Source organism: Colias croceus, chromosome 23, assembly GCF_905220415.1.
Source record: "Colias croceus chromosome 23, ilColCroc2.1".
In the NCBI taxonomy this organism is placed as follows: Eukaryota; Metazoa; Arthropoda; class Insecta; order Lepidoptera; family Pieridae; genus Colias; species Colias croceus.
In genome coordinates, this window is record NC_059559.1 from 4,856,552 (window position 1) to 4,880,499 (window position 23,948).

General features: G+C 35.6%; 3 protein-coding genes across 6 annotated transcripts in view; all 3 read right to left on the reverse strand.

Moving 5' to 3' along the window:
• Positions 1-3,451: 3,451 nt before the first annotated feature.
• LOC123702587 lies at positions 3,452-16,322 on the reverse strand. Its single transcript, XM_045650359.1, has 7 exons — positions 16,202-16,322; positions 15,340-15,495; positions 7,959-8,084; positions 6,977-7,140; positions 6,101-6,256; positions 3,593-3,720; positions 3,452-3,471 (listed from the first exon to the last, which is right to left on the reverse strand). Exons 1-7 carry the CDS (start codon positions 16,310-16,312, stop codon positions 3,452-3,454), a joined length of 861 nt encoding a protein of 286 aa, XP_045506315.1. The 5' UTR covers positions 16,313-16,322.
• LOC123702131 (ubiquitin-associated domain-containing protein 1) lies at positions 4,572-6,025 on the reverse strand. Its single transcript, XM_045649789.1, has one exon. It carries the CDS (start codon positions 5,754-5,756, stop codon positions 4,617-4,619), a length of 1,140 nt encoding a protein of 379 aa, XP_045505745.1. The 5' UTR covers positions 5,757-6,025; the 3' UTR covers positions 4,572-4,616.
• A 1,464-nt stretch (positions 16,323-17,786) lies between the features above and the next one.
• The window catches only part of LOC123702124 (kinesin-like protein KIF3A), a 31,626-nt gene continuing 25,464 nt past the window's right edge, over positions 17,787-23,948 (reverse strand). For 2 of the 4 annotated variants that reach the window (XM_045649775.1, XM_045649779.1), the window contains 3 exons: positions 22,717-22,953; positions 20,079-20,201; positions 17,787-18,072 (listed from right to left, as the gene is read on the reverse strand). In XM_045649775.1, the coding sequence (XP_045505731.1) occupies positions 17,947-18,072; positions 20,079-20,201; positions 22,717-22,953 (486 nt within the window). In that variant the 3' untranslated portion in view covers positions 17,787-17,946. Of the gene's footprint in view, positions 18,073-20,078; positions 20,202-22,280; positions 22,374-22,716; positions 22,954-23,948 lie in introns of all 4 variants that reach the window. The other 2 variants (XM_045649776.1, XM_045649778.1) reach the window with 2 other exon arrangements.

Sequence of the window (23,948 nt, forward strand, 5' to 3'; positions counted from 1 at the left end):
CCAAAATCAAGCTCAGAATCAAACTTAGCCCCAAACTCTTGTCTTTCTAAAACCTATGTGTTAATCCAAGTTACCCTCTATATGTGTGCTAAATTTCATTGTAATCGGTTCAGTAGTATTTGCGTGAAAGAGTAATAAACATACACATACATCACAAACTTTCGCATTTATAATATTAGAAGGAAAAAGGAAACGTTAAAGCAAAATCGAACTTATTAACATTATTTTAAGGTGTATTTACCTGAAGCAGTAAATGCTCATAATCTCTATAGCTTAATAAAATTGAACTGAAACTAGTGGTTTGTCCCGACTTCGTTCGTTGTACATATTTTGATATTTATATAGCTTTTAGCACTCAGGGATCACGGACATATCCAACGGTGAAAGAATTTTTTAAATCGATCCAGTAGTTCCCGAGATTAGCGCGAACAAACAAACTACAGCTTATTTTATTAGATTACCTTCATAATATAATTTTTTAATAATGCTACAGCTTTCGTATCATAAATGTCAGGAAAAATAGGTTTTATATAGAAGTTGTATTTCGGAAAAATGGCAAGAGGCATTAAATATAATTGTATAAGTTATTTCTTTTATATAATTTACTTTGTTGAATAAATGTATGAAATAAGTTGTTGTGTTTTATTTTACTCCCTTTCTGCGATGTCCTGTACCTACAAAATATATACAAACACACACACAGTAGGTTGCCTGGAAGAGATCACTCTTAAGTGATAAGGCCACCTTCTGTGCTGGACTAGTTATAAGTTTTAATTTTAAGGATTTATTTGTATGCCAGCACAATAAAGTGTAAATAAATAAATAAATACAAAGTACTCTGTGTCCTGTACTTTGCAAAGGACTGGCGTAGATATGGCGGAGCGCAGTGCAGAGCATTTTTCATTGTCAAACTATTATGGACAATGCCCTCATTAAAATAACATTCAAATTCAAATAACATTTTATTCCCGAGTAGCATCGAAGTGTCACATGCGAAAGGTTGCGCGCTGCGCTTTTGAATATTGTTGAGGACAATGTCGATAATAGTTTGACTTGTTGAATTGTCCGAACACGTCCAAGATTAAAAATTAACACCTTATTTCAGGGCAGTAATGATTAAAGTTATACAGGGTTACTTGTAAAACACCAGCAACCTCGCAGGACAAGATAGCTAACATCTTGTTAACATCATAAGTAACATTTGTTCTACGTCTATTGGCATAATAAATTATTTTTAAATGTGTTTTTAAGCTTTTATTGTACTCTCCTAACTTTTGTAAGTCTATGCGCTGACTGTCGCAGATAGGTCAAGTTCAAAGGCCCGCCCTTACCTTCCCCCTCTCGTTCGCTTCTTGTTTACGTATTTTTTGGGATGCGCGTAGAATATGAAACGGAAAACTAAATGAATGAATGAATTTTTGTATGAAAATAAAATTAACAAATTATCAAAAGTCGTAGAACAAATGTTGTTACTTATGATGTTAGCTATCTTGTCCTGCGATGTTGCTGGTGTTTTACAAGTAACCCTGTATAGATTATCGCTCATTAAAAAATCCGGCGATATGCTTCAGCCAATTTTTGAGCGTGATTATGAGAATAGTAAGCTTGAAATTATTAACCTAAAAGATCTCAGTATTCGGATATCAAAACATTGTATTGATTGTCTTTTCTATTTATATGAGTCTAGAAATCTGGAGACCAATAAAATGAATATTTGCATCCACAGGACTCGGAAACCCTAGGTATTACTTATTACTGTTCTTCATCATAAGTAGGGTAAAATCAATAATAATTAAGTATGGTTTTAAAATACTTTTTCTTAAATCTTGGATTTTTCATGGAACTTTACAAAAATTAATTTCATTAATGTAGGGTTACAGAGTTTTAATGAAAAACTGAATTTTTTGCATACACTTTATTATCACATAATTTGATTTCTTACAGACGCTAGATTTGTGTTCTTTACGCCATACCGCCAGTGACCATCAAATCGTTTAGTTGATGTAATTTCAACTATGGGCTGCGTATTTAGTGGGGAACCTAGAGATTTCATCATTTCATAAGTGTTATTGGGTCGAATTATCTGGAAATAGAAATAGTAATTATTATTTGCCACCATGTAACTATATTCTTATAAATTAATATTTAAAAATTAAAGACTTTTTAATGCGATTTATTCATTAAATTAATTTATAGCCGAAGTTTCGAACACTTTACAGCGAGCGTGGTCACGGGGAGACTGACCCGGACTGACGGGGAGTATACTCGCGTAAAATCAAACACTAGAAAATACAAAATAATATTTAAAACTGAAAAACAGCAATAGTAGCATAAAGGGCTCTCCGTCAGCAAAGCAACCAATTAAAAATTAAAAATGTAGGTATTTAGGACGTTACTGCGCTGATTTTCAGAGGAGATCTCTTGACTAAACACGTCTAAGGCGCGCCGCACACCAGCGCCACATGCTACATGCATCGAACATTTACGTCGCCACAATCAATGCACTACAATTCAGCTTGCTACAAATGTATTGTATATGCGCACATCGGAAGCACAGTTGTAGCGTGGCACCGCTTTGAGAATGTCGACATCATCGTCTGATGACGACGATTTCTTGGTGTGGCGCCACAAATAACGAACGTGTTCCATCTTGAATTCGTGTAGCCCGGACAACGTCTCGCCACAAAGTGCGCCCGCTACAAATGTTTCCTTGGTGTGCGTGCTCGCGTACAAATATATGGGGGCGATAAATGTGTCGCGTTTCAAATGTGGCGCCACAATTATCGAGATACAAATGTATGCCTGGTGTGCGGCGCGCCTAATACTAGCGCAGCGGTGTAGAATCTATGAAAAATATGTTAATTCTTTTATGCTACACGGTGCAGTTTAACAATTAAACATCGTTTATTGAGTAACAATACATAGATTGGAGGAATCGAAGCGTTTATAAAATTACTAATAGTGTAATAGGTAAATTACTTACTCTTCCAAAAACGACGCTTTGCAAATCAAACTTTGGTATTGATTTAAACGTTATATTGAAGATACCGCACATTTCATCGTTCCTTGTTACGCGCATTGATAATAATCCTGTAATATAAAATATTATTAATTTTTAGTTAATTAACATTTCGTTATAATTCATGCTAAATGAGAGAAGAGAAGAGCAGAAAGGCTAATTAATAAGAAAAATTGTAAGAAAGCTCAAGCTTGAAGAAGGCTTGAAGTATGACGCATTGTTATTTCACAGATATGACCCCACATAGCGTCTAGCGAAATTAGTATAATATCTTTGCGATTGTGTTTAATGCTAAAGTAAGAAGAAAAACAGTTATTAAGTAAGTTTAGTAACAAAATAAGGAATAACTAATATTATAAGTGCAAAAGTAACTGTCTGTCTGCATGTGTGTTCTTCACGACTGAACCTCTAGACCGATTTGAATGAAATTTCTTATAGAGATAGTTTGAGACCTGAAAATAACATAGTCTTATCAAGGAAATCCCAAGCGGACGGGAACTTCGACGGGTTTTTTTCTAAGACAATGCGGGCGGAAAGCTATTGGTAAATAAATAGAATGCGTATTGAATTCACCTGGCATGGAATGGGAAAAATGATAGTTTTCAGCCCCGATAGGTTGGAATCTGCCCTTCTGTGCGTAGCAACCAAACCCATTATTGTGAACCACGTCTCCACCGCTCCAGTATAAATTGGGGACTTTTCTACAAATAGGTATATCTTTTTGAATGTATGTATGTATGTACATATCAGTTAACTATATTATTATGTATTTCATACACCTATGCATGAAATTTTATCACGTAGATATGTCGTTTTGAGTGTGTATATTTTTTTACAATGAATGCAATGAACTACTATTAAATCCGCATTGCTGCGCAAAAGTAACTATAATATAGGATAATGTATAGTTAATAGGATATTATGAAATACATTAGGCATATTTTTGGGGCATTAAAATTATACATTATCTACCCACGAAGCCATTAAATCAACTTCATAAAAATAAAATTACCTATAGTAGAGCCATTTTAATAGGCAACATTTGACAGTTCAACAAAATTCAACAACGTAACCTAGTAACGACGACATAGAACAACGTGATATTTCGTTTTGTTAGAACTGCACATTTGCTTAACTTTTTTGAATTACGATTACATATTTATAATAATAATGACAGATACAAGTAATTTTAGGATTTGATTTTACCGATAAACCATTCTAAACATAATAAACAATTTCTAATTTAAAGAACTGACGTCGCTACAATTTTGTGTCGATAAACCTTTTTTCTTTTTAAATAGCAGAGACGTTACTCTAAAAATCGAAATCTGACATCTAGAATCGAATGCATTGATTAATTATTGTGAATAAAAATTATCATAAATTATTGACATGTGTTTCAAGTTCGATTGACAAATGTTTCAAGTCCGTATCGATTAATTCACTTTAATCGATGTTTTTAAGCAGGTTACCACCCTATGAAGATAAAATTGATAGACGTCAAATGTTGCCTATTAAATTGGCTCGACTATAAGTAAAACACACCAAAAAGTTTTTATTAAAAACACCTTTATTAAAACTTCCAAAAAAACAAAACCTATCTCTGCCGCGAAGTCGACGGCGTTTGCTCCCGTTTCTCTTCAGAAAACTGGTTCACAGCGAGGCAATATTTCTCAGAATGATACGTCCTTGATATCTGCGATAGTAACGGACTTCCATGCGGAGAGTTAAGCCATAGAGACGCACTACCCGTCTGCCCAACCATCGCTATGAACGCAATCAACATCCTCGTATTTAGCAAACCCCTTTGTATTTGGGGCTGTTTCAGTAACGTCTCCAGGATATAACCATCTGGTAATCCATTGATAAGTTCGAAAACACTGGACCCTCGCTCTCCTATCAACCATGACGCAGCAGCCGGTACATTACTCCCAGTATAACGTAGCGCCGCCTCCGAATCTTCTAAAGAAAACCCAAGATTTTTCAAAGTTACAAGCGCTTCTGGGTTCGGCGGTTCGATAATTTTTGCTCTCCACACACGAAATTTTTCCAGAAACCGCTGCAAATGCTCAGCTCGTTTGTACGAATCGTCCCCGCTTGTAGATGAAACCGATGCAGTGTTCTCTTCTGTTGCGTTTAATCTGGCTGCTATTTCTTCTGGCGTGATCACTTGGACCGTGAACTGCTGGTTCCTCTGCGGTTCGTCTAACGCTGCTGATAGCTGTGCTAATGTTAGCTCGTAATTCCGCCCTGCTGCAGCTAATCGAGCTCCAGCTTCGATTAAAGATATCAGAATCTTCCGCAGTTCAAACGACAATTCATTGGTCGATAATAATGATTGTAAATTTGGCTGTCTAACTGCGTTTTGTGGGGAAGGTAGAGAGGCTGTAGCAGCCACTATAGCGCTAGGTTGTGGTGCTCTAACCGACCCCAAATCCCATAGAGCACCAGCATCTGGCGTACGACGCTCTATAAGCAGTAACTCGTCAAACATGGATACTTGTTCTTGGGATATAGTGAGAAAATCGTGGAGGGTTGTCGTATCGGATACGCGTACAATCTTAAACCGGCTCGAACTGTTCTCTCCGTTTGGATAGAAGTAATCAATTGATCTGTTTTTCACTTCTTCTATTAACGTATCGTCTGGAAAGAAAGCACTGAACACCTGTCCTTCTGGACTGACGATCTTAACGAAGACATCATTTTGACCACTTAACCCGGTATCCGACACCAGCATCTGTGGTGATCTCTTCTAGATCGATAACTTTAATTAAAATCAGTAAAAGGAATAGAAATATACTAGTGAAAAAAGCTATAAGACACAAGATTAATTTTATCATAATTTGACGTCATTTTGGTGACGTGTGACGTTATTTTTGTTTTGTTAACACGGAGTCGTTATAAAAAGGTTTTGTATGAAAAAACAAAATCGCTATCCGAAGTCTTGTGTGGCTTTATATCTTTAAAATTACGCATTACATTTTGATGAGGTATTAAAAAATAGCTCTTTTAAAAAGTAGAATTTCGTCATCTCTCCTTACAAACTCCCACGTTTATACTAATCTCCAGAATAATACATACCTAAAGAACCGTGTACCAACATAGCCGTACCCAACGCCGTCACCATCGAGAAGATCCAGAAATAATTTGCAAGTGTTTGGACATACGTCAGTGAAAAGCTCTGCTGCTATCGTACCCATAGTAGCTGCTCCACGGACTTTTAATGTTATGTACACTCTGACAAATAAATATTATTTTTATTCATGTAAATGGACTTTTAATTAATATCAAGACAATTGAGGAGCGTTGCGATTAATTGCGCGAGTAGAGCAGTGTGTGGCCAGAAAGGGGAATGTCAATGGGCGAATAACGGCATCGGCAGCGCGATGAGCAGAGCGATGAGCAGCGCGAGGAGCATAGTGTGGCCGCGACATTAGATACCATTTTCAAGTTCTTTGCACACTTTGCAATTATGGACATTTATTATATTACTAGAGGTCCGCCCCGGCTTCGCCCGTGGTACATATTTCGCAATAAAAGGTAGCCTATGTCCTTTCTCTGGTATCAAAATATCTCCAAACAAAATTTCATGCAAATTGGTTCAGTAGTTTAGGCGTGATTGAGTAACAGACAGACAGAGTTACATTCGCATTTATAATATTAGTATGGATGTTTAATTTATTATTTTGTGTATTGCTTTGGAAATAAATATGTTTCCTTTCTTGTTTTGTTAGATAGATAATGAAGATTGAAGAGGCGCTACTACTTCAAATGTTCAACTGACTAATTAAAAAAGAGTTTCTCAATTAAACTGTATATTTATTGAAATTTATTTGTGTTTTCTACCATTAGTTTTTACATCATTAACTTTCGAGTGGGTGAACCGATTTTGATAATTCTTTTTTTATTTGAAAGGTCTTCTTATTTCAGCTACGCGTATGTCTATAGAAAGCAAACCTTGGTCTCTTGACGCCCGGTGGAGTTATGAACACTGGGTCTTCTATTACTTCCTCTATTTTGAGTGGAAATAGTATAAATTCGCATCGTGACATGTGCATTATTCTCAGTTTTGTGTTAAACCATTCCTTATCTAAAGACGATGACGTTTCTAGGCGTGGTGGCTGAAATAAAACTATTGCAATCAACTAGAGCAGAGTGAGCCGATAAAACTCTGCCTAAGCGTCTATTGGGTAGAGTTTTGATTCGGACAATTTCTGAGTTTTAATCTACAGGGTTAGTTTTCAATGACCAGCCAAAATTTAAAATTAAGATCTAGATATTAAACCAAAGGTACATTTGAAATATTATTGTCGAATAAAAAAATAATAATATAATACTTAGCATTCATTTGAAAATGTCTTAAAAATTTCCTAAATCGTAAACACGCGATAATCAATGCACTTGTGTGTGTGCGCGCATCGCCAAATTTATGTGTGTGCTAACTTCTACCTATCTAGGTTGTTGAACTGAATTGTGCTTTTGTAATATCCACACGTTCGCTTTTTAGTGGCGGACAGGAATGAAATCTAATTTAAAAAAAAGTTTTTTTTTTCATTAGATCTAAAATGTTATCGATTCTGTACCATTTCCGAAAATTTGGCCGGTCATTGAAAACTAACCCTGTATACTAATATTATAAAGCTGAAGAGTTTGTTTGTTTGAACGCACTAATCTCGGGAACTACTGGTCCGATTTGAAAAATTCTTTCGGTGTTAGATAGCCCACATAACGAGGAAGGTTATAGGCTATATCACGCTACAGGCAACAGGAGTGGAGCCACTGGGGTGAAACCGCGCGGAGCACTTAGTAAGCGATATAATCTGAACTTTAAACTTTACTACCACGATAATTTGAATGAATATTTTATACAGCATTTTTTGACGACCTTTTGATAGGCAATTGTGACTTAAAAATAATATTAACGCTTGGAGATACTTACAGTACTTTTAATTAGCTTGTATAATTGTTTATTTTCCCTACATATTCGTTTGTATGTGTACAATCTTTGTTCGTAATATTGCTTACACGGTGGTGGTAGTCGAGTCCAACGACTGTCGATTTTACCCTACAATCATTGAAATATAGCTCCTATAACAATGACAATATGGTCGATTTTACAATTCGTTCATTGAAATATAGACCTTATTAAAATAACTAGCTTCCGCCCACGACTTTGTACGTGCATCCCCGTTTTTTCCCGTTCCCGCAAGAATTTCGGGAAATCCTTTCTTAGCGGATGCCTACGTCCTAACATCTACCTGCATGCCAAATTTCAGCCCGATACGTCCAGTGGTTTGGGCTGTGCTTTGATAGATCACTATATCAGTCACCTTTGAGTTTTATATATAGATGATGATGATATGGTTGATGTATAAAGACATAAAAACTATAATACAAAAATGAATCGCAAAATGTTGGTAAGCGCATAACTCGAGAACGGCTAAGCCGATTTCGTTATTTTTTTTATTATATTCCTTGAAGTACGAGGATGGTTCTTATGAAGAAAAAATATAAATATGTACCACGGGCGAAGCCGGGGAGGATGCGCTAGCACGATTAATAAAAATAAACAATAAACAACAAGCGAGTTATTTAAAAATTTTGTGTATGAAATCTCTTGCATGCGACAAAATATAGATAAAGAAGAATTGTAACGTAACTTAGTACCTAGTTTATCGTTTTTTAAGACATTTAAGACTTTTTTTTAATATGCCACTTTTTGTTGTCCAGCGGTAGCTTACTGATACATATTTAACTCAATACAATACAAACAGTAGAAAACCGTGTTCATTACAAAATCTTTTGTTGACTTTATAGCGCCAAGCAATGTGGCAACCCCGCGCGCCTAAAGGACTCGTCGACCGCCCGTTAGATATCGGGATGCGTCGTAGAGGTATTTAAAAGAGAAAGTTAGTTATTGGTTAGTTAGTTACAATCTCGCCAGCGTCCAGCCATGTCTCTGCGCTTTTAAAATTATTAATTGTAACGGTTTTGATCTGATCCTTGTAGTATTTTGTGTTTTTTTAATATTAATAAATGTTATTTTATCAGTAATAGTGTATAATTCCAATAAACCCATTAACTAACGAACCCAAACTATATGTGGCGTCCCAACGTTAGGCTGTGCAGTATTTAAGTTTAAAAGACAGTTAGCAAGTATTAAAAACTTTTGTATATAATATTATGAATATTATCGTGTGTTTTGAACATAAGTGAATAGTGAACGTCGTATTAAACTTATAGTGATCGTTTTAATTGTAAGTTTAAAGGATATTTGAAAGACTTGTGAATATTAAATGTTAGTTAATAATATTTGCTATAGTTTGGTTATTTTAAATACGTTTGACTTTTATAATTTTACATAGTAAGTTTTAATTACAATAGATACTACATATGAATGACTATTGTTATAGATTGGGTTTTTATATACGTTAGACTTTTTATAATTTACACTTTACTTAGAACATTTGTGTTTGCATAACTTTTATTATTAACCATGGTGCTTACTCGGTCACGTGCGAATAGTATCGGACACAGTGAACAGCGACCTAACACACACCCTGTTGTTGCGGAGCAGTATGACGGTTCGTTACCGTCTACTTCACATGGCAGCGCCGTACCTGTCGATGTTCGTACATCGACACCGCCGCTGGCTGGACCTATGTCCGCCGGCGTCTCGGCCCCATCACCTCCGCCGCTATACGGGCGTGAGTCGCCCGACTACTTACCGCGATCGCAGCACGGGCGTGCTCCGCCTGTCGCCTCACCTCAGCCGCCGGCTTCAGCACCTGTGCTTTTATCAGATCAGCAGTTTGTATACTTACTTCAAGCATTACGGCAGCCGCCTTACCAGGCCGCGCCGCCGCCGTCATCAACTGTAAGTAATCTTTCAAATTGCTCATCAAGATTTAACGGCGAAGGAGACATAATGGCATTCATAGACGCTGTTCAAATATACAAGGACTGCTTAGGAGTCAACAATGACATGGCGTTGAGAGGATTACCGATGCTACTACAAGGTTTTGCTGCCACATGGTGGCAAGGCGTGAAGCACTCCATTTCTAGTTGGGATGAGGCTTTACATCTATTGCGTCAGACATTTGGACCGCGCTTGCCACCACATAAAGTATATAGAGAAGTGTTCAGCCGCGAACAAACAGATGAAAAAACAGATGTATTTGTGTGTCGAATACGATCGTTGTTTGCACAACTCCCACCAAATACACTGCCAGAAAATCCAGTGCAGCTTGACATGGTTTACGGCCTGCTTCATAGAAGGATTCGTGAAAGAGTACCGAGAACTATATTTGCGTCGTTCTCCGAGTTGTTACAACACGCCCGAGTGGTGGAAGATATTTTTGATGAAGTGCGCGCTACCGCGCCCGTCAAGGAAAATACTTGTATACCCGTTACACCGGCACTTGTTGTACAATCTCCGTTAATACAAACACCTTCTACCTCTACATCGATACCTTCGTCTAGCAATACACCACCTAACAATAGACAAAGATTGAGGTGCTCATATTGCAAAACTTATGGACATAATATAGGCGACTGTAGGAAGTTATCGCAAAGGAGACTCGCTTCAGAACCTGTAAAAAAGGAAACCGCACTTTCACCAGAGTTATTGGAACCGCGCCCGGCAATCACTTGTTTTGGATGTGGTGCACCGGGGGTGGTTCGATCAAATTGTGAAGTGTGTAAAGAAAGACGAAGCGCACCTATGCCTTCCACATCTTCATTTCAATCAATAGTAGCTGACATTTCAGTATTTAAACCGTGTGTGCGACCAATTTTCAGTGTGGAAGTGTACAATACCATCGGTACCGCTTTATTGGATACCGGTGCTAAACAATCCGTTGCTAGTGTCAGTTTAACGAGATGTTTGCGTGCCAATGGGCAAGTGTTCAAATCCATAGAAACCGAATTGAAATTTGCCGATGGTACTAGGCGCGTAGAAATAGTAGAAACCGCTTTAGTCAATGTAAAGGTTCACGGAGTTGCCATAACTACGCTTTTTATAGTTTTACCAGGCGCCACCGATTCATTATTGGGGATGAATTTTATCCGGGACGCTGGCATGGTACTAGATTTTTTTAACAACAAATATTCAATGCGCTCCACCACTTTTTTTGAACTCAAATACGAACGAGACGACCACGTTGTGGCTCGTTCTGCTATGGTTCTCCGCGAGTGCGAGACAACTCTCTTAACAGATGTTGATAAGAATAAATTAACAACTATACTAGAAGATAATAGTGGTATCTTCAGTTCAGGGGGAGGACCTACTTCCATCGCTGTGAATAAGATTGAACCTAATCAAGGAACGGGTCGTTCGGGGGCAATAATCTCTGATACAAATTATTTGCCCAATAAAACGCCCTACCTTCAAGTAAAAGGGCGAATTGATCATCCACAGGATTTTAGAGAGCGTGCTGCTGATAAAGACCGTCGTCTAAGTCCTACCTATAAGGAGGGTGCTCTCGTACTCGTGGAGACCCATCGCCCAAATAAAGCTTTTAGGGGATTCACCAGTAAATTTGCTCCCAAACGCGAAGGTCCATACAAAATTTCCAAATGCGTATCTTCCACGACCTATGAAGTCGTGGACAATAACAATACCTTCCGAGGCAAGTACCATGTCAGTCTTCTGACCCCTTATACCGGTGTTTCCACCCCAATTGTTCATGGTCGTAAAAGAGGTAGACCAAAGAAGAAACAAGGTCCCAAGCCAGCACCAGATATTGCTACTGACTTGGAGGGGGAGGATATAGCGCCAAGCAATGTGGCAACCCCGCGCGCCTAAAGGACTCGTCGACCGCCCGTTAGATATCGGGATGCGTCGTAGAGGTATTTAAAAGAGAAAGTTAGTTAGTTACAATCTCGCCAGCGTCCAGCCATGTCTCTGCGCTTTTAAAATTATTAATTGTAACGGTTTTGATCTGATCCTTGTAGTATTTTGTGTTTTTTTAATATTAATAAATGTTATTTTATCAGTAATAGTGTATAATTCCAATAAACCCATTAACTAACGAACCCAAACTATAACTTTATGATTATTTATTTTAATGTTTCTTTTGCTATTTCTCTTAGGTACTTTCCTTTATTTTCCTCTTACCATATATTTATACAGGGTGTGCCACTATTGGTATACTAAGCGCGATGGGACTTCTAGTTTTGCATACACTGATCACGTTAATAATACTTAAACAACAAAATTACGTCAATAAATTTTTGCTAATTTTTTCCTGAAAATCCATGTTTTCTTCTCTAGCTTCGCGCAGCCGGCATAGACCGCTTCTCTAGTATGAGCATTTTGTCTATGGAAATAATTATAATCTTAAACGATAGCTCACGTGCTGGTGTCAAAGTTGGGCGGGTTGCTTGTTATGGGTGTACATATAGAGTTTTAAGAATTCATCTATTTGAAAAAATAAAATGCGTCTGGAATTTTATAAGTATTTTTTACGTACTCAGCGTATGCAAAACTATAACCTCCTTTGAGCTTAGAATACCAACAGTGAGACACCCTGTATATTAAAAATCTACAATAATTCAATTTATAAATACACAAAGTTATAGACCGGGATCCCTCGCCCTTTTTCGTAAGTGATTACTAACAAGCTAATTTTTCGTCAGTAGCTTCATTTTGACGAGACGCCCAACATTAGCTAGTACAAAAATTTCGTAAGTGGTAGCTAACAGGGGTAATGAGAACATAATTTGTTGATTTAGTGGTTATCAAAAATTCATTACTAACTGGTTTTTTTATTTATAATTCTTATAATAATAATCTAAATTAGCCGAAAAAATATTTGTCCTACAAAATGCTAGGTTTGATCAACGAGGTCCCATTTTTGCAACATGTACTATTTACGAGGTCATGAAAAATTATTACTAACCAGCTGATTTTTTTTTTGTTGGTTAGTTAATAATTATATAATTTAACGCCCACATTGTCCTACACATTACGTGGAACGTTTTTCTAGTCCTAGACTCCTAAGTTGTCCATACCACAGGACCATTTTTTTTATTAGTAACTGTAGGACAAAAGTATCACGTGATACATTAGTGTGTTTTTTATCCGAATAAAACAATGTCCTACAAAAAAACTGGTATGCATCCGTAGTCCTACAATAATCGTAATTTTCCTTTTTCCTATGTGCAACATGAGGTAAAGTGAAAATATATTTATTGAAATAAATCAACTTTATTATGTAAATGTTAATAACAATTATTAAAATGTTAATAACACACGAAATCATGATCAGTTGAGAATCGACATGCACTAACTTGTATTTTTATTTTAAATGTTATATATAATCAATAACTTTGTCACAAGAACAAACAAACATCTTGCGGTTTAATACAAAGAGTAACCTTGAGAAAATAAAAAACAAAGAAAAGAATCTTTTTCTTACTTAGACACAATCATACACACACCATGATATATATTTATAAAATTAGTTTTTATTTTATTTTTTTTCAATTTATTTGAATGTTTTTTCTAAACATCCAAGTGCGTACCCAATATAATTTTATTATTTATAAATAATTGTGATTTCAAAAAATGTTCTAATACTATTATATCTTATTATTGTTGAGATAAATGCAAAAATTACTTATGATAATAACAAAAAAGTAATATAAACTGATAAAAAAGTAATTTTAATTACATGTTTCAATTTATGCTTAAATAACTTTAAAAAAATTGATTTCAGAAAAAAATATATAAGAAACAAATTGTAGACAATTTAATTATTAATAAGATTGCTCTCTTTAAAAATCTTGATAAAGTTGATAGTTTTTAAGATAAATGATAAATAATGATTCAAGACACAGAGAGGCCGATGCAGCGCATGAGTAAGAGAGAGACGGCGATACTTAAAGGTAAGCGGCGCGTACTTGTGAGCGCGCGAAGTTAACAATTAAAAAACAGATATAAACAATGAAATTTTCTTAAATCTCTATTAACAATATTATTAACTATTGTATAGAGAATTGAAAAAAAAATATTACTTATAAATTTTTTTTTTTTTAAATATATTTTTCATGGGTCGAAAGTACCCAAATTTGAGATTTTTCAAACCTTAAAAAATTCATATCTTTGAAAATATTAACTTTATCGTGAAAAGTAATTGGACCTTTTTTATTGGTATTTCGATAAAAAATATAAAAAAAAATTGTCCGGTTGAAAAATAACAATTCCTTGCAATTGTTTAAACAATTTCGGTTTAAACAATATGGCACCGGGTTGCCCCATGGCAACATGCATTTATATCATCAGTAGGGCAATTTGAAGAGGATCACGTAAAAAAATTGAGGTGGAATAGTTTTCGGTACTCATGCGCCGATTCCTCCTGGACTAGTACGCAGCATCGCGCGCATGCGTACTAATATAACTAAACTCCAATAGAAAAATGTACAGAATGAATAGATTTTTATTGTTATGAATTTCAAATTCCATTGGAGGATCAGCAAAATATACCATGCAATTTGTAGGACAATGTGGGCGTTAAAATATATAATTATTAACTAACCAACAAAAAAAAAATCAGCTGGTTAGTAATAATTTTTCATGACCTCGTAAATAGTACATGTTGCAAAAATGGGACCTCGTTGATCAAACCTAGCATTTTGTAGGACAAATATTTTTTCGGCTACTTTAGATTATTATTATAAGAATTATAAATTAAAAAACCAGTTAGTAATAAATTTTTGATAACCACTAAATCAACAAATTATGTCCTCATTACCCCTGTTAGCTACCACAATCGAGCATTTTCGTAAAGGAAATTCTTGGGCGTCTCATTGAAACGAAGCTACTCACGAAGTTTCAACTTGATACTAATTATTTTTACATCTAGTATTTGTACTACAACCTAAGAGTGTCGGACTAGAAAAACGTTCCACGTAATGTGTAGGACAATGTGGGCGTTAAATTATATAATTATTAACTAACCAACAAAAAAAAAATCAGCTGGTTAGTAATAATTTTTCATGACCTCGTAAATAGTACATGTTGCAAAAATGGGACCTCGTTGATCAAACCTAGCATTTTGTAGGACAAATATTTTTTCGGCTAATTTAGATTATTATTATAAGAATTATAAATAAAAAAACCAGTTAGTAATGAATTTTTGATAACCACTAAATCAACAAATTATGTTCTCATTACCCCTGTTAGCTACCACTTACGAAATTTTTGTACTAGCTAATGTTGGGCGTCTCGTCAAAATGAAGCTACTGACGAAAATTTAGCTTGTTAGTAATCACTTACGAAAAAGGGCGAGGGATCCCGGTCTATTAACAAAACTAACCTTAAAATGCGCCGCTTTTATAGCCATAACCAGCTTAATATTTTCATAATACAAATCACGAGCATTATTCACCCATCCTGGTAAATCTCTTACAATTCGATTGGCCAAGTAAATGGGCGGAGATGAATCTACCGTTGAACCTATTGCTTGATGTTTCTATTAAAATAGTGTGTTAAAAAACACGCTTTATTAAGATATATATATTAAATTATTGTATCTTCATAGATGCTTTATAAGTGTTCAAAGTTTAAATCTGCACGTCAAAAGTGGGTGAAAATCCTGTAGTATGGAATCGGTTACATACAGACAGGTATAAGAAAATAAGTTTTTGAATTTTTAGATACGTGTACACTCCAGAATAGTAATACAGCCAGGCAATTGCCTGACTCTAGCGAGCGAGATAGTAGAATGTGAATGAAAAACCGGCTTATAAACGGCTAACCTACTAAATATTTTACAAGCTGAGTCGCAAACTAAAATAAGTATTTCTATAATATGTGTGTTCTAGTATAGTATAAGCTACAACACAGGAAAATATCAAAATCTGTTCAGTTCTCAATGCTGATTTACACAGGGTCAGTAACTGACTACAAATTCGAGGCAAATCAGTGCTGACCCGAAAAAAACCGATTAAACAAGTAAACTGTAAACAGATAAGATAACAGAGAAACAGACTGTAAACAGATTTGAAGTCAGTACAGAGGCTTGAAGTCTATGTAAACAGTTAAAGTCAGTCGCGAGACTTGTCTACTGACCCTGTGTAAATCAGCACTCACGTGAGAGAGTAACAACTAACAAAAATACGTTCATACATTCTTACATACTTTTGCGTAACTATATTAGTAGGAAGTTAAATATTTACTTTAGTTTTTTTCTTCTTAATAATTTTGACACCTGTAACTTCTGGCGGGGGGGAATAGTATTTCTTTTCGGGTTTAGGTTGAGCCCGTAATATTGCTTTTATAAGAGTCATGGTGTGTTATTACGAGAATTTTGAAAACGAACATGAATGAAATAAATAATCTAATGGGCCGTGATGCACAGATTAAATGTTTTATAGGGGCTGAAAGACAATTTAGGGTACAATATTTGTTTATTATAGAAAATAAATACTAATAAATCAACCATATTCAACGTTTCAATTCAGTCAATTGAACAGAAATTCGAATAAAAATGAACTATATGAAATAATTTTCTAATTGATATTTAGTTTTATAGCATTCAATTATGAATATTTTTTAAAGAACGAGGCGGGATTCCAACCTTCGTCTACGCGAGTTCGAATCTCGACTTGAGATCGATTTTTTTCCATTCTTTAAAAATTTGCTATAGTAGTTAAACGTCGCAGTTTTTTTGTCTTTCAGATAGAATTATAAATTACTAAGTTCTAAGGTAAAAAATAAAATTTAATCAACGACCTTTTTCAAGTCGGATAATAAAACAATTTTGCTCCACACAAATTATTTATTACTAAAATACTGTAAGGTTACAATATCACAATAATGTGCCTACAAAAAAGCAGTGATACAATATAATGTAAAATAATATAAAGCTACGAATACAAATTCTATGCGACTAAAGCGAATTATACACGAACGATTTGAAATAAGCATATTTGAAAAAACTGACATGTTTTTTTTTTTGCAGAATCCGTCTCTACTGGGATCGGGAAGGCCATAAACAAAAAAGAAGAAGAAGAAGACATGTTTTTTTTATCTAAAAGCGGGAAATTTTGACATTTAAACGTCATTTTCATTTTGTTTTATAAATGGAGAAAGTTTTTATTTAGAGAGCTGTTTTTAATTTAGTTAATTTTTAATCGTAATAAATGAAAATCGTGTATAAAACGTATGAATACATAAAAATCACGGGAATGTGACTAGCATTGTTAAATATTATTGAGATCTTATTATAAAGTTAACATTAAAATTAAATAAAATTTAGAGTCTTTTTCGGTTTTTTCCGTTTTACTTTTTATTCACAGCGAATTTGTTTTGAATTTTTTTTTAATTAAAAATAGCTTTTGCTATTCAGTACATTGAGATTAAAAGAAATGCATTTATAACAAAACCTTTTTTTCTATTTTTTAAATATTTTTTTATAAAACCTCAAACTATCAAACTACATGTGTATTTTTGCATTGATGTACAATAAACAACAAGACTCACAATCACGCTCAAAAATTGTCCGAAGTAAAAATCTGCCTTCGCGTGTATAAAACAGAGTTTTCTTATGAGCGATAGAATAGACTTTGAACATTATTGCCAGGAAATAAGGTGTTAATTTCGATGAATATTTTACAAGTTAATGTATTCGTTTCAAAAAATCCACTCGGACATTTTTTACGACCTTTCAATAGGACATTATGAGTCTAGGTATTCAGTACGTCAATTATTTTTTGAAGTGAAACTTCTTTATCGGGGTTGGAAAATTTAGTGTAACATTTATTCGTTACGCGTGACATTTTTCCGTTACGCGCCATCTTGTTCTTATATTACCACGCGTGATTTATTTCTGTCAAGTTGCATATAGTAAATTATTTTTTGAAAAATAAGGTTATAAAGAAGTTTCACCTCTTACGTGTGTATATAGTACACATTTTTTTCTCTAATGACGTTGTCTCAAGGCAGTGTGTGGACGAGGCACAGCTGACAGCGGCCTAGCCAGGCGAGTACTGGCGCGAGCCACTGTCGAGTATGATAGGTAACGGTCTGATAGATCTGGTGGTTCGATCTGGAATATGAAAAATGATGTAAATATTATGACAAATATAAATAGAAATTATAGCGGTATGTTGCTTAATGTATGTTGCGTATGTATTCTTATTGTTTTATGGACCCTCTTCACAATGGGCAGTGTTGGGCGAGTAGTGGCATTCATGATAGTGTAAAGGGCCCTAATGTATATAATCGGCCGTCATGATAGATGTTTATTGGTCTATGCCCTTGGTCAGGGCAACACGCGTGAACGGCTGGACCGATTTCGATAATTCTTTTTTTATCGTGTACCTTTTTATCAGAGAAAAATCTTATTTAAGTTAAGAAATTTGCGCTATAAATACTAATAAATGATGAAACTCAACGGTATTTGACAATTCGTGCCAAGATAGGACAATGTCTGCCGGGTAATGTATATGTCGTGGTCATATCGTAGATTTGATCATTTCATGATATGAGTGGCCATTTCACGAAATGGTCGCATATCGTGAAATGGCCAACATAGTTTGATCAGATCGTTAAATCGTCAACGTTTCACGATTTGGTCATCCACATTTGGCCAGATCGTATCTATACATATAATAAATCTGTAGAAGGGTCAATTCTGTACATTGAAAATATTGAAAAAATAACTAGCAGGGGGTGTTACTGGATCGATACCAAACCCAAATATGTGATTAAAAAAATTTTTGTCTGTCTGTCTGTCTGTATGTGAAGACATCACGTGAAAACTACCGGTTCGATTTCGATGAAACTTGGTATAATTATACCTTATTATCCTGGGCGTAAAATAGGATACTTTTTATCCTGGAAAAATACGTAGAAAAAAAATTAATCTCAATTTTTCAGTTATCCATAGACGTTGTTCTGTAGTAGGTACCGCGAACACACGTTGCGTATTATTATAGACCTAGCCGTATTTGGGTCCAATAGATATTTATAAGATGTCATTGTCCGAGTTACTCAAAATGGAGAAATAAACCATCCACGCAAAGACCGACATCCGCGCGGACGGAGTCGCGGGCGGAAGCTAGTAAAATATAAAGAGTCCATAAAATATTAAAAAATTTCAGAATAACTATTTTAAAAACTTGTTTAATGTCATTTAAGTTAGTGCCGCGGCAGCGGCCGGCGAATGCTAGAAGCGAATCGTTTTTGCAATAGAAAACAGTTAGGTTAGGTTAGGTTAGACTTTGATAAACAACGCGCAACAATGCCAGAAGCGAATCGCTTTTTAAAAAACAAACAATTATAATAATATAGTAGTACTTTCTTAAATTATTTTATTTAAGTCGCATTTTTTCTTAAATACATATAAGATATCCACATTTTCCATAGTACTCGTACCTCTTCGTCGTAAATTCTTTGCTATGACTTTCTTCATAATATTGTTATTAAACGAATTATGAAGTTTTTAACTGCGAATAATTTAATTTTCGCCAGCGGCTGCCATCTTATCACATAAACACAGAGCTTGCAGCGCCTCTACCAACGATTAATATAACTATTTTACGATATGACCAAATAATTTTGATCATTTCATGAAAAAACCGTGCGTTAATTGGCCATATCGTGAAACGATTTCTTATCATTGATCTGCCCAAACCACATCATGATGTGGCCAAACTAAATTGGCCATTTCACGATATGCGACCATTTCGTGAAATGGCCACTCATATCATGAAATGATCAAATCTACGATATGACCACGACATATACTAATATTATAAAGCTGAAGAGTTTGTTTCAACGCGCTAATCTCAGGAACTACTGGTCCGATTTGAAAAATTCTTTCACTGTTAGATAGCCCATTTATCGAGGAAGGCTATAGGCTATAATATATCATCTCGCTAAGACCAACAGGAGCGGTGCACTGCGAAAACCGCGGGGCACAGCTAGTTTAGTATAATAATAATAAAAATATAATTTTACATGGCTCTGTCGTGTGTGTGTGTGTGTATCTCAAATGACTGTTGTGTGTGTTTGTGTATGTGTGTATAATGTATATACTATATATCTCACATGGCTCTGTCTCTTATCCACGTGCGCTTGGTGCGGCGCCATGTTGTTCCCGGTGTAAGCGACGCACTTCACTTGCCACTCGCCGAGCTGCTCGTTCCAGTGCACGTACTGGTCGATTAGTGTCTGGAATAGAAATAAATAAATATATCATCGTTAGTCATCTATACTAATATTATAAAGCTGAAGAGTTTGTTTGTTTGAACGCGCTAATCTCGGGAACTACTGGTCCGATTTAAAAAATTCTTTCGGTGTTAGATAGCCCATTTATCGAGGAAGGTTATAGGCTATATCATCACGGCCACGAGCCACGGGGGTGAAACCGCAAGGAGCAGCTAGTAATAAATATTTCCGGACAATTTCCACACACGGCACGTTCTGATCCCATACTAAGCTTTCGCTTGTGTTATGGAAACCAGATGGCAGATAAACGTACATATATAATTTTAAATAAACACTTATATAGATAATTAACACCCAGACATAGCAAACATGTATGTTCTCACAGAAATATTTGCCCCGGGATTATAACTTTCTATTATAACTTTCCCAATTCCCAAATAAAACTTAGTGTCTGGAATATATCGTTATAAGTTATAATCATTATCACAATTATTATAATAACTAAATAAAACCCAAAAAGAGCATGTGTACAGTGTTCTGAGCACACGTGCGTTAAAAACAACCGACTTCAAACTTGCACTTGCAACATTTACAAATACAGACAAAAATGCTCATAAAATAAAAACTACTGGGCCTATCCGAATAAAATTTTTATGGGACCAATTCAACACCATCCCGCATCGAACAAAAAAAGAATCACGTAAATCGGTTCAGAAACCTCGGAGTAATCGGTGTACATACATAAAAAAAAACATACCGGCCGAATTGATAACCTCCTCCTTTTTTTTGAAGTCGGTTAAAAAGTGAAATTTTTGTCTTGACTGGAGGATTGCCATGACGCGACCTTGAAATTTTACTCTCAACGCGCCTAGAATACTTTAGTCTTAGGTTAAGGATGGATAGCGATGGGAAGGATGCGTTCTCAAAAGAAGTATGTATCTATGTCTATATTTGCGCGGAATGGACGTGTTTCCTTAAGAAATGCGTGCATATCGCGATATGCAATACAAGTAAGACGCCAAAAAAGTCTACTTGATACTTCCAAACTGAAAATAAAATTCACCCTACTTAGTATTTTCTAATGTTTGATTTTACGCGTGTATTATACATTTAGTCTCCCCGTGACCACGCTCGCTGTAAAGTGTTCGAAACGTCGGGAAAATAATATAATGAATTAATCGCGTTTAAAATACGTTAAAAAGTCTTTAATTTCTAAAATTCAGACCACCAAACAGCATACAAAAATACACCATACTATGTCATGTAGACGTGATACTCCATAGGTATAGGTACTAAAGGTAGGTCTACCTGATACTCCACAGAAATAGGTACTAAAGGTAGGTCTACCTGATACTCCACAGAAATAGGTACTAAAGGTAGGTACCTGATACTCCATAGGTATAGGTACTAAAGGTAGGTCTACCTGATACTCCATAGAAATAGGTACTAAAGGTAGGTCTACCTGATACTCCATAGAAATAGGTACTAAAGGTAGGTCTACCTGATACTCCATAGAAATAGGTACTAAAGGTAGGTCTACCTGATACTCCATAGAAATAGGTACTAAAGGTAGGTCTACCTGATACTCCATAGAAATAGGTACTAAAGGTAGGTCTACCTGATACTCCATAGAAATAGGTACTAAAGGTAGGTCTACCTGATACTCCATAGAAATAGGTACTAAAGGTAGGTCTACCTGATACTCCATAGAAATAGGTACTAAAGGTAGGTCTACCTGATACTCCACAGAAATAGGTACTAAAGGTAGGTACCTGATACTCCATAGAAAAAGGTACTAAAGGTAGGTCTACCTGATACTCCATAGAAATAGGTACTAAAGGTAGGTCTACCTGATACTCCATAGAAATAGGTACTAAAGGTAGGTCTACCTGATACTCCATAGGTATAGGTACTAAAGGTAGGTCTACCTGATACTCCATAGAAATAGGTACTAAAGGTAGGTCTACCTGATACTCCATAGAAATAGGTACTAAAGGTAGGTCTACCTGATACTCCACAGAAATAGGTACTAAAGGTAGGTACCTGATACTCAATAGGTATAGGTACTAAAGGTAGGTCTACCTGATACTCCTTAGGTATATACGAGTCCAGGACCAAATCAGCCAATTGCAATTCCCTCTTCAGAGCTCTAATACCATCTAGTATCCCCTCCATGTCTCTTTGCTGTTCTCTTAACTTAGCTCTAAGTGAAACAATTGGTACAATGCCCAAACTGCTTCTAATACCAAGATACCAGAAAAATGACCCAAAAAGGTCTACCTGTTACTTTCAAACTGGTAATAATGTTCAGACCACCAGAACTAAACCCAAAAATAGGCTTATAATATGGTCTACTTTCTACTCCAGATGTTCAAATATCGCTCGTACTATTTTACTACTAAATTATCATACAAGAGTGCGACAAAAAAGTCTACATGATACTTCTAAACTGGATATTACGTTCATACCACCGAACCAGCATACTATGTACTAATATGGGTACTAAAGGTAGGTCTACCTGATACTCCTTAGGTATATACGAGTCCAGGACCAAATCAGCCAATTGCAATTCCCTCTTCAGAGCTCTAATACCATCTAATATCCCCTCCATCTCCCTCTGCTGTTCTCTCTGTTGATCTGCCAATTCTGCTTTAGCTGAGTTTAGAAGTTGAACCGCTCGCTTTAATTTGCGGGTCTTTGCTGCGTTCTCTTCTTGCAGACTAGAGTAACGCTCTTCGAGGTCTAGACGTTCCGCCTGAAACGAATTTTGGCTTATAATGAATGAAAAATTCTTTATTGTACACCATATAGGACAATTTAAAACACATAATAACTTAATTAACAATGTACAGAGGGCGGCCTTATCGCTGACAGCGATCTCTGCCAGGCAACCCAAACATTTATTATATATATCTTATAAATTAATTATGTATAGATAAATAATATTTATAGCCGATTTGTTACGGAAAAGAAATTGGAAAAGATAGTTCACATATAATATAAAATATGTCTATCGAACTTTTATTTTTCTTAAGAGATTATTTACGCAATAGAAATAGGTAAAGATAGTTCACAAATACCATGAATAAACTTTAAATTTATCTATTTTCTTTATTTCTGACAAGGCATGTAACATCTCAGTCGTCCCATGAACACGTTTGCTATAAAGTATAAGGTATTCGAAACTCAGAAGAAATAATATAATAAAAAAATCGTGTTTAAAATCTGTTAAAGTTCTTATATTCTAAAAACACTAGCAAAGCAGTTCACCTGCGGACGAACTTGGGCAAAATACTTTCAATTAAGAATGTTCTTCTCTGATACATAACAATGCCAAGTATCATCAAATTTTGTTCAGTATTTTTTATAGCTATTGCATAGCTTCTATCGCGGGCCTTGAGCGCTGGGACCGAATCGAGAAATTCCGTAACGAAAAAACCTCACGCTCCCCACTCCGACGGGCGGAGGTGTGGCTTGAAGGCATAGCATGCAATAGCGCAACCGCGGCAGTCCCCGAGTGACACACGTCGTTTTTTTTTAATTAGGATTAAATAATAAATATTGTAAGGACAACATCGTTGCAACGATGTCAACGCGTACTTCCCGCGCTTCCAAGCGGAAAGGTAATGAAATAATAGAAAAAATCGATAAAAAATATATGCACGCTCAACTACGAGCAGAATATAGAAGAAGTACTAACATCTTTTTAACTACCTACATTGTTAATCATCTCAATAGATGGCGCGCGGT